Source organism: Dasypus novemcinctus, chromosome 27, assembly GCF_030445035.2.
Source record: "Dasypus novemcinctus isolate mDasNov1 chromosome 27, mDasNov1.1.hap2, whole genome shotgun sequence".
In the NCBI taxonomy this organism is placed as follows: domain Eukaryota; kingdom Metazoa; phylum Chordata; class Mammalia; order Cingulata; family Dasypodidae; genus Dasypus; species Dasypus novemcinctus.
The window spans coordinates 18,055,559-18,067,266 of record NC_080699.1 but is presented as its reverse complement, the minus strand read 5'-3'; the positions used below and the strand labels follow the sequence as shown (position 1 = coordinate 18,067,266).

The following is an 11,708-nucleotide window of genomic DNA, read 5'->3' as shown; positions in this document are numbered from 1 at the left end:
TTTAGTTTGCAAACTCCATTTTATTTATAGTTTATTTCTGTTGTTTGTTTTTTTAATTAGTACACAAATCTCTGGTACACACAGGCAGTTAAAACTGGTTATCACTTCCATAATCCAAAGCCTCTGGTATAACACAATCATCATGAAAACACTGTAAGACAGGGAGAATACACAGTAATAATCTCTTTGAAATCATTGTTGCAAACATCCATGTTTCTAAGAAAATATAACTTTACATATATATGTATATTAAGCAAGCTATATATCTCTTACATAAATTCAGACAATAGAGGGAATGTGCAATCATAATGCTCATTTTTATGGAAAAATGAAAATAACTGTAATTATGACCTAAGTGCTTTTATGAACAAGTCCTCTTGGATTGGATGTAGAGCATAAAGACATTTTCCCTAATTTACATCCATCCTTGTCAAAAAGAGCCGAAAAGGTGGTAGATAAGTAGGATTGCCATTACCAAGGGACTGAACCTACATGCTGTAAAGTGTTCCAATCCCACTAATTCAGGGGACTGAGCAAGAAGAGAACAGTCTTCAGTTTTTAAATGAAGACTTTTTAAGGAATCGAGCTCTCTACTAGTTTTTATGAGAGGGTCTTTTTTTAAAATCTAAAGTGGTATAGAGAATATCTTAAGAACTCTAGAAGCATCCTAGTTCCTTAGTTTTCTCAAGGAAAAACAACTTCGGCAGTAGCAGGATGGACTATCCCACTCATATGCCAGCAGGGGACAATACTAAGAATAAGTCAAAAAGTTTCTAGAGGAAAGCCACAGCGCATTCACATAGCAGGCTACTCAGGACAGAATCAATTGATCAGTACTCCTCCTTAGAGGATAGCTCTTCCTTTAATAACAAGAATGAAGCTCACCAACACATTTTACACAACAGTTACTGGAGGAAAACCATGCAGGAGGGATGCTTAATCACTACCTATGCTACATCAGCTAAAGGGGAAAAAATGACAGTCTGTCCCCTGAACTCAACTTCAGCTTTGGCAGTAAGGCCATACAGCTCCTTTTTCCAAAGGACATAGGGATAGAAGACAAGTAGAGGACCTTGAAATGTTTCTCTGATTTAATATTCTCTGAAAAGTTAAGTTCCACATAATAGTAAGACTTAGCTGAAAGAAAACTGACAAATAAAAAACAATTTAAGAGACAGACATTCAAGATAAATTGTGATGGAAATACACCACTAACTTTTGGCCTGATTCCCCTCATGCCGTATTATAAAGAAACAACTAAAATTCATGCAACAAATAAACTAGTGACACGAGCACTTTTTCTCCAGACTTTGTGGGAAAAACTGAGACCATACTGTTTTCTTCAGTTTGCTTTCATAATGAACTTGTCATGCTTTTGACTGACTTTTCCCAAACTTCCTCAATAGCGAGAAGGTCAGGCAACTTACAATGAAGGACATGGAGGTGTCTTTTGGGCTCCTTTTGACTGCTAGAGGAACAATCAAATGGATTACATAAAACCACCTCCACAATGAAAACTGGCAGGTAGATGTGGAACAGGGATTAGTTGTCAGTATCCTTGTAATGAAATAAAGCTTGCTCTGAAACCACAAGGGGTGGTAAGAAGAGCCTGTATAAAAGCTACTGGGTTCTCTAGAAAATGGATATGGTAGAGAGAATCAGAATATACAGAACTTACACTCAAGTTATAAAAATAGACATGGTTCTCGGACAAAAAGCAAATGAGTACAAAAGAATTCTCCAACATGAGCTGTTTTTAAAAGACACATCTATATAAAAACAAGATGTCATCTCAGAGCTCCGAAGAGTAATCTGTTGAAATGGCTGTAAGGGGAGATGAACTGGAGACAGACAGGTCAAGAACCCACAACTGATCTGTCCGACTCCTCTGGCTGGCAGTGTACACTGGTGGTCACAGGCAGACTTTTGGGAATATATAAATAATAATGGCTAATTAGTTGATGGTGCTTGGTGGAAGAATATGAAAACCCAAGTTATTAAGTAATCTCTGAAACTTAACTCTTTTCTTTTGGCTTCTACATGTGGCAGTGTTGCACATGAGAAACAATTCTGAGTGTTTTTTTACCCAGAATCAACCCTGTCATTGACATTCATGCTTCATGCCCCATGGTTTCTACTGTGTCCTAAAGGATCAACCTAGACTAAATATATAATAGAATATAACTCCTGGCCTTAAAGTGAGGAGGGGCAGAACAATAATTCATGTTCAGCATACTCATAAATCACAAAGAAATACAGAAAGTAATGGTTTATCTCCTGTTGACTGCAGAAGGGAGTACATGAGCCTGATGGCTAAACAAAGTCATGAGAGAGAGGAAGTCAAGAATAAATGAGTAGCAGCACCTTTCCATACCCGCCTGGATTTTTTAAGGAGCTTTTCACTCCTTATTCCTTTCAAACACAAAGTTCGTCAGCAGGAAGAAAAAAAAATGGCTCTATAGTTAAGAGTCCCCAGAGAAAACCAGCAGTACATGAAATATGCCCTGTGTGGGCTAAAGGACAAGCTGCAGAACCAGTTAAGACACAACAGTCAGCCCAAGGTCTTACTTAATTATGGTTTTAAGAAGAGTATAGCACAATATGGGCAGCCCTTTTCCATCCAATCAACAATTCAGCACCATCCATGTCCAGTCCAAAAGATTATTGAAGGGCAAGCCTTCATCTTTGGTACCATCTCATGAGTTACTCTTGGTTTGCAATAGCTGCAAGGAAGTAGAAAAGCTGGTACCCTTTTCTTGTTTTTGAGTAGAAATGCTGGGACTCTGCTGCAACCATTGAGGCCTATTAAAATAATACTGTAACACACAGGAGTGATGTGTCCAGTTCTCGGGTTCCAGATAATAGCAGCCATGCCCCTACAGGTGCAGGATCATCCATTCCCATTGGTTAAGGCCTTCGGTTTGTTGTCCCCAGGGTAAAACAAAACACTGTGTCCATGTATAAGGAACTCCAGATGAACCCATGGCCTACATTAGGACAGGGATTTGAAGTACCAGATGTGTCAGGCACAGAAACAGGACTAGCCTATGGCCATCACACATGGAGAAGCTTCTGTTTTGGCAGCATGAACTAGAAACTTCTTAGTGTTCTGGTTTTAGTCCTCTTTCCTGAGTGAAGCGGCCAGGGAGTGACCAGGTTCCATAAGCCCCCAATCTACGAGTCAGCATTAATTGTCTCCATGGTCCTCTTCTACCCAGGCTACAATCTTCCCTTCCCATCCAGGGATGGCGTCATCATCGTGGAAAACCTAGAGAAAGAAAAAAGTCCTAAGGTAAAATAACACAGAAAGGTAGGAAGTTCAACTGAGAAACTGCTGTTGATAAAAATAACACATTGATGGTACAGATGCAAGAGTGTCCTGTGAGCTAGAGGAGATGTACTTCAGTATCACAGGGTGGTGGAAATGGGGAGAAGCATGGGAAAAATACAATTGATGTGACCTATGGACTGTGGTTAATAACAATACTGTAATATTCCTGTACCAATGCCAAAGATGTACTGTGTTGATAACGGGGGGGGGGAGGGCAGGGGATGGGAAAGTGTGCCAGATGAACACTATGGACCATGGTTGGTGGTTACAATCTGACGATAATATCTCATAATCTAACAAATGTTCCACGACGGTGTGGTATGCTGGTGAAGGGGTGTTGTACGGGAATTCTACATATGTACATGATTGTTTTGTAAGTTCACAACTTCTGTAATAAGAATATATTTAAAAATTAATAATAATAGGGTAGGTTGGGGGAAAAATACACCAAATGTAAGATATGGACTATAATTAGTAGTAATATTTTGACAGTATTCTTTCAAAATTTGTAACAAATGTTTTACAACAATGCAAGGTGTTGGTGGTAGGGAGATGTATGGGACCTCTGTATGTGTTATGCATGTTTTGTAAGTTCACAACTTTTATTATACATTTATTGTTTATGTATGTTTATGTATGAGTGATATACTTCAATAAAATTTTTTTAAAAATCAAAAAAGAAGAATACCCACAAACATAAAGAATGGGAAAGTAACAGAAGAAAGCTTGGAGTTAACATCCATGGCCCTTTTGCTGTAGACTCTAAAGTGCTAATTAGTATTTATATATATATATGTATAGATAAATAGAAATATTTAATATATGCATGAATATTTATCTTACATTTGTGTATTTATTTATTTTCATGGTTTCCTTATTGATTTTAAATTATTAGTTCCACATCTATCAAATGGCAAAATAACATTGCTTTGCTCATAGAGATTTATAAAAATTGATAAATCACTAATTAAAGAATATTTCAGGGCTTCTTAGGAGAAAACAACAGTATTTGTGAAAGGAGAAAATTTTGACCCACAGCATTGTAAAGTAAGGGTTGGAAAGAAGACCAATCTTAATGTGTCTTAGTTGCAGTTCTTTTCATTCATTCATTCATTCAGCTCATCTCAAATCCACTACTAGAACAGGGCTAATAAAATATTTCAGTGAGAAAATCCTGATGAATAAAATAATGATTGTTCTAACTTCTTTCATTCTATAAACACAATGAGGGCACTTGCACTACTTCATAACACCGAACTCTCTGCCAGGAAAAAAAAATTGTCTACATTTAGCAGATAGATTATAAAGAGAAGTGCAGGCTGAGGAAATACTTAATGAGATGGGAATGAGAATAGATGATTTTTCAGAAGTTCCACATTTTCATAATCTGAGGAGCTAACATCACAGAATACACAGTTCCATATAGTTGTGCCTGTTTATTTTGCTCCATGTAGGCAGAAGGAAGTTTTCTAAGATTGTAGCTACAGATAAAAAAGGGACCCAAAAAGACTATGTTTATACTTTTTCCCCTAACAAAATAAACCTATTTTCCTTTTTAAAATAAAAATGGTAGCCTCGTCCTTGATGAAAGTTCAAAGACCTTGAACTAAAGAAGCTATCAACTTCTTAGGCTATTCCGTGACCTTCTAAGTCTAGAGGTCTGAGAAACTCCTCTGAGCTGCTTAGGGAACTCAGTTACTTCTGGGTACTGGTCTCTGGATAAGAGGCTGTGGGGTTCAAGAATGATCACTACTATAGCCCAGGCTCCCCATGGACTCTGTACCTCCTCTTTGACAGTGCCAAACTCAGGATCCAGCGCTTTGAAGTGATAGCGGTGATTCCCTTCCCGGTCAATAGCTGCTTTAAAATCCTTCAGGGTCACCTCCCCCAGCCTGCAACAAAAGTGGAAAGCACTAAAATAGACCGTTAATCAATAGTTTGGAAAGATAAGATGTTAATTTTAAATCCAGGCCCATGCTGAAGTTAATACATGCAGAAACAGACATAGAGCATAGCCTTGTTAGGTCACTACTCCTGATAACCCAGAAGATTCTCCAAACAGCAGAGGGTTGGGGAACTAGTCACCACTAAGGAATGAAAATGGCATTACATATGGGTTGATCTTACAATTGAAAATAGTTTATTGCTTCAGCAGCAGCCAAATAATATCTGCTTTTCCTCTGGTAAAAAATCTAGGTCTCTGAAATCAAAAATCTATTAAATAACTGTAAACATGTCTAAGTTTTCTTGATTTCAATATTAGAATATTCTGGTTCCTCTAACTCAGATCAAATAAGCAGACTTTCCAGAAAAATAGGCAGACTTTTCCCTAGGAAAAGTCTTTCGGTAATTGGTTCCAAAATTTTAAAATCTTGATTACAAAGCCATTTCCCTTAGGAGGGAATATATTAACTGAGTTTTGGGGAGGTTTTTGGCATAAATCTTCACTAGGGATTAGTTGTAATTTCTTAATCATAGCAAAGATCAATGAGTCATACCTGAGTGCCAGGCTGCAGTCTGTGGTTATTGGCAGGAGCTATTTTGAGCACTTAAAAAAGCTCCTTTTCCAAACTTGGAGCATATGTGCACAGCTATCAGGTTTGGATGTACTATCCCTATAGCTGCACCTACCAGTAGGTGATGATCTGGGCTGCCAATGCAGCTGGAACTACACTCCACATGTCCTGCACACTTCTCACTGCACCATACTGCTCTTCACATACCTCTCAGCTGGTCGGAAGGGCCACCTTGGTTCTGCCTTCCTTTCATTGTTTTAGAAAAATAATGAACCCAGCATCTCACCTCTTTGGTATGTTGACCATGAAGGGAGTAAGTGACCGGTCAGTGAAATAGAGCACTTTAGTGCAGGCGCTGCTGATAGTTGGAGAACTCTGTGAGTGAGGCAACTCTGCATTCAGAGAGAGATTTTGTGGTCAGAACATTCAATTTACTCCAGGCCACCCCTTGTTTCCAGTTATTCAAAATGTCCCAGAAGAATGAAGCTGCTTGAGGTCACTGCACAGCTCTCACACCCTGCCAAAGACTATGTGCATGGGTGTCATCCACAGGAAGTCACCCGTGTAGCCACGAGGACAGGAAGTATTTCAGACATGGACCTTATCACCAGGAACTTCGCTGCTTCCTCATTCCAGCTACTTCTGGTAAGGGAATAGCAACTGATCTGACAGGCGCTGTTGCTGAAGGTCTAAGAAGGACAGAGAAACCTGGCATGATTTCAGCCAAGGCAGAGTGGATACACAGCAGGAGCTGTAGACTCTGTCAACATGTAGATGTTGGAGGACACAGTACAGAATGCTTATGTGATTCAGGAAAAGAGAGATGAATAGAAACCAGCACTATCAGAGCAAAGTAATCTTAGAAAGTCAAATCCCAAAGGGCTTTCTGCTTCCAGTTTAAAAGATACAGGATCTAGGACAATAAGCAAGATGGCAGCAGAGTAGGGAGCTCCTAGCGTCAGCTCCTGCTACAGGGCAGTTAGCAAACACCCAGAGATACGTGGAAGTAGCTGAAGCACCTGTTTGGGGACTCCAGGAGACCGGAAGACCATCCTGCCAAATCCTTGAAGGAATAAAAGGAAGAGCCTGCCCATCAGCAGAGAAGACTCATAAGTGGACCACCCCATGCCCTGGAGGCCAGTGCCCATCCCCCACTGGAGGCACAAGCCCTCCTGGGGAGCTGTTCCATGACTGGAATTGAAAGCTCCACTTCCCCAAAATGGGGGGAGGAAGAAATAGTTGGGCACCAACTTCAGCTACTGATGAGTAAATTTGGTGGGCTAAAATATAACCCTACAAACAGCTAAAGTTCGAGTCCGTCCAAGACAGAAAGAGGCCTATAGCCACCATCTTAACTCCACACCTGGCAAGAGAGGAAGCAGGGTGGCTGAAAATCCCAGTGCTGGTGGGGACCGGCTTCTTTCCATCCAGATCAAATTGCAGCACTAGCCTAAGCCCCAACCTCACCTCAAGCAAAAGGAAGCTGAGGGGACCTGCGCCAGCCTCTCAGGGAAATTACCAGCCAAGCCACGGAGGCCAATGATTATCCTACTTTGGCAGCACAAGCCAACCTAGGAGCTATTCTGTGACTAGTATTGGAAGCTCCATTTCCCAAAAATAGGAAGAGACAGTTGGCCACCGTTTTCAGTTAATGATTAGTAAATTCGGCTGGCTAAAGTATAACCCTAAGAGCAGCTAAAGTATAAACCTGTCCAGGTCAGAGAGAGGCTGGTGGCCTCTGTTTGGACCCCACTCCCAGCCTGAGGGAAAGTGGGCTGACTGAAAATCACAGTGACAATAGGAACCAGTTTCTTTCACCCATATCATCCTGCAGCCCTAGCCTACACTTCAGCCCCACCTCTGGCAGGGAGCAGGCTGGCGTACCCTGAACCCACCTATGCAGGTAACTGCAGGTGCCTTTGGCTGGCACAGACTGAATAATTGGAAGTCTACGGGGCAACCGCGATCATCTTGGACCCACAATGCGTAGATTGCTGCCAACACCTGCAGGTCCATCACTGCCCCACGCAGGGCAGAAAGGGCATGAAGCTTCATCAGTCTCTCTGGGCAACTACAGTCTAGGCCTGCACAACTTGGATTCTTCCACATAGCTGTGACTCTGTCCCTACCCTTGGCAAAGGAGAAACTTGGGAGAAGCTTCATCGGAACCTGGGGTAATGAGGGCAGCTAGAACCACTACAGCTTATAGCACCAACTACATCCTTGGCTCCTACTGCACAACCAGCAAGGGAAAAAGGGCAAGAAGTCCAAAACTAAAAAGAAAAACTGCACCTAGAATAAATGCTCTAGTAAGCCAGATGCCAAGATAAGAACAAAAAATTACAATCCACACCAAGAAACAGGACGCTATGGTTCAGTGAAAGGAATAAGATAAGCCTCCAGATAACATAAAGGACTTGAGACAACTAATCATAGATGTTCGTCAGTAGACTTGGCCCAGTGGTTAGGGCGTCCGTCTGCCACATGGGAGGTCCGCAGTTCAAACCCCAGGCCTCCTTTACCCGTGTGGAGCTGGCCCATACACAGTGCTGATGTGCGCAAGGAGTGCTCTGCCATGCAGGGGTGTCCCCGCGTAGGGGAGCCCCATGCGCAAGGAGTGTACCCCGTAAGGAGAGCCGCCCAGTGCGAAAGAAAGTGCAGCCTGCCTAGGCATGGCGCCGTACACACGGAGAGCTGATACAAGAAGCGGACAAAGACGATGCAGCAAATAGACACAGAACAGACAACTGGGGTGGGGGGTTAAGGGGAGAGAAATAAATAAATCTTTAAAAAAAAAAAAAACTAATCGTAGATGTTCAAACAAAGCTCCTTAATAAATTTAATAAGATGGCTAAAGAGATTAAGGATATTAAGACACTGGATGAGCACAAAGAAGAATTTGAAAGCATACATAGAAAAGATGACAGAGAGAAATAAAAATTTAAAAATATTAAAAAAAAAAAAGTATTGGTGGTAGGGTGATGTACTAGAGTCCTGTATGATGTTATATATGTTTGTTTTATAGGTTCACAACTATTACTACATACTTATTGTTTATGTATGTTTATTTTTTAAAAAGATTTATTTATTTATTTCTATCCCCTCTCCCCCCACCCCAGTTGTCTGTTCTCTGTCTATTTGCTACATGTTCTTTTTTGTCCGCTTTTGTTGTCAGTGGCACGGGAATCTGTGTTTCTTTTTGTTGCGTCATCTTGTTGTATCAGCTCTCTGTGTGTGCAGCACCATTCCTGGGCAGGCTGAACTTTCTTTTGCGCTGGGCGGCTCTCCTTACAAGGCACACTCCTTGCACGTGGGGCTCCCCTATGTGGGGACACCCCTGCGTGGCAGGGCACTCCTTGTGCGCACCAGCACTGCACGTGGGCCAGATCCACACAGGTCAAGGAGGCCCGGGGTTTGAACCGCGGACCTCCCATGTGGTAGACAGACGCCCTAACCACTGGGCCAAGTCTGCTTCCCATATGTATGTTTATGTATGAATGATATACTTCAATAAATTTTTTTTAAAAGCAAAAAAAAAAAAGATACAGGATCTACCTCATCCCTTAGCTACATAGACTCTAGCTTACATTCAAGCCTCCTTTTTCTGCCTAGGCCTTAAGGATTGTTCTCCTCAGCATTCCACTCTGGGCCCTCTTCTGTCTTATCCATTCACCCACAAGCCTTGATGCTCCTTTGAGCATAGCTCTTGGCACAGTGCCCGGCACACAGTGGTGGTTTCATAAATATTTGCTGAATAAGAGAAAATTCACATGAGTAGTGAAGTATATATTAAGATTCATTCATTCACAACAGACATTAAGCATCTACTATATATTAGATTTTGAAAATACAAAAATCAACTATATATGGTCCTTGTCTTCAAAGAGTTTATAGTCTAGCATGGACTACTAATAATTACAATACCTAAAATAAGAGTTGTACAAACTGTCTGGGAAGGCTAAAGATGAAGGCCTTTACTCCACCTAAGAGAGGCCAGAAAGGTCCTACAGTTGAAATGACCTTTGAAGAGAATCCTTCAAAAAAAGGCCAGGCTGAGACTCTATTTGGATATTAGTCTGAAGCTATGGGGAGATACTAAAAGGGATTGGTATAATCACACTGGCATTTTAGAAAGATCAATCTAACCACCAAGGAAAGTTTGGAGTGTATGGGAGAAACTCTGGAAACCAGGACTCCTGTTAGGAGGCAATTACAATATTCCAAAAGATGAGGTTTCAGAGAAGGGATGGATTTGGGAGAACTTTAGAAGGGAGTACTTGGGATATAAATGAACACAGGGCAATAAAAGGGAAAAATAAAAAAGGACTCAGAAAAGAGGTGGGGATAGAAATAAAGATTTAAAAATAACCAACATTAGAGTCGTTAAAATCATGGTAATGGAAGGGATCACCCAAAGAGAATATGAAAAGGCCTAGGCCTCAAATGGAATGCCACGGCACATAAACATTTAAGAGTTAAGCAGAGAAGAAGAACTGGGGTATCTAGTTCACCAGACTAAATCCATCTTCTTCACCTTTTTATCTCCACTAACACAGGTAGATAATAGATGCTCAATAAATATTTGTTGAATGAATAATCGGTTGACATCAAAGTTAAAGGAGAAGAATGCTTCCAAAGGACAGACTTGTCAAGAATAGTAAATGGTTTTGAAAAGTAAATGAAGCAGAGCAGCTGTAGCCCAGTGGCTGCAGGCCTGCTCTGCATGTATGAGGAACCAGGTTCAATCTCTGGTATCTCAAAAAAAAAAAAAAAAAGAAATCAATGAAAGGTAAGGTTTGAAGAATTAACCACTTGATTTGGCAATGAGAAAGTTAAACAAAGCTACAGAAAGAACACAAGGTTTAGTAACTGGGTTAAAGTCAAACTGCAATGGATTGAGTAGTGAATAGGATGTAAGGAAGAAGAGAGAGCAAGTGCGAACTATTCTCTCAATAAGTTTAAATGTTGGGAAGCAGATGTGGCTCAAGTGATAAAGCCTCTGGTTCAATCTCTGGGGCCTCCTGGTGAAAAAGAAGAAGAGAAAGTGTGCCTGCGTGGCGAGGTGAATCCCCGCGCAGTGAGCCTAATGCCCGCATGGATGCCCGCGTGGTGAGCCAGTGCCCGCATGGGTACCCGCGTGGTGAGCCAGTGCCTGCGTGGGTGCCCGCGTGGTGAGCCAGTGCCCGCGTGGGTGCCCGCGTGGTGAGCCAGTGCCCGCGTGGGTGCCCGCGTGGTGAGCCAGTGCCCGCGTGGGTGCCCGCGTGGTGAGCCAGTGCCAGCGTGGTGAGCCAGTGCCCGCATGGCAAGCCGAATGCCTGTAGGGTGAGCTGAGTGCCCACAGAAGTACTGGCGAGACGAGCCAAGTGCCTGTGTGGTGAGCCAAGTGCCCATGCGAGTGCCCACATGGCGAGCTGGGTGCCCACGAGTGCCCACATGGCGAGCTAGTGCCCCATGGCGAGCAGTGCCTGCACAGTAAGCCAAGAGCCCACGTGAGTGTTCACATGGCGGCCAAGTATCTGCATGGGCGCCCGCGTGGTGAGCCAGTGCCCATGCAAGTGCGTCATGCAGCAAGATGATGAGGCAACAAAAGAGAGACAAAGAGGAGAGTCAAGGTGAAGTGCAGCAGAGACCAGGAACTGAGGAGGCACAAGTGACATGGAACCTCTCTCCACATCAGAGGTCCCCAGAATCAAATCCTGGTGAATCCTAGAGGGGAAAAGACAAGAAGAGAAGACAAAAAGAGAAACAGATACAGAAGATCACAAAGCGAATAGACACAGACAGCAAGAACAGCAGGGCGGGGTAGGGGAAGAGAGAGAAAAAACGGTTAATGTAGGGGATTAAGAGAAATAAGACAGTAG

At 42.3% G+C, this 11,708-nt stretch overlaps 1 protein-coding gene across 6 annotated transcripts in view; it reads right to left on the bottom strand.

Annotated features, from left to right (window-relative positions):
* The window catches only part of DIXDC1 (DIX domain containing 1), an 89,435-nt gene continuing 77,727 nt past the window's right edge, over nt 1-11,708 (bottom strand). For 5 of the 6 annotated variants that reach the window (XM_058289079.2, XM_058289080.1, XM_058289081.2 and 2 more), the window contains 3 exons: nt 6,134-6,239; nt 5,115-5,223; nt 1-3,268 (listed from right to left, as the gene is read on the bottom strand). In XM_058289079.2, coding sequence (XP_058145062.1) covers nt 3,188-3,268; nt 5,115-5,223; nt 6,134-6,239 — 296 coding nt within the window. In that variant the 3' untranslated portion in view covers nt 1-3,187. The remainder of the gene's footprint in view (nt 3,269-5,114; nt 5,224-6,133; nt 6,240-11,708) is intronic. The other variant, XR_011647620.1, reaches the window with a different exon arrangement.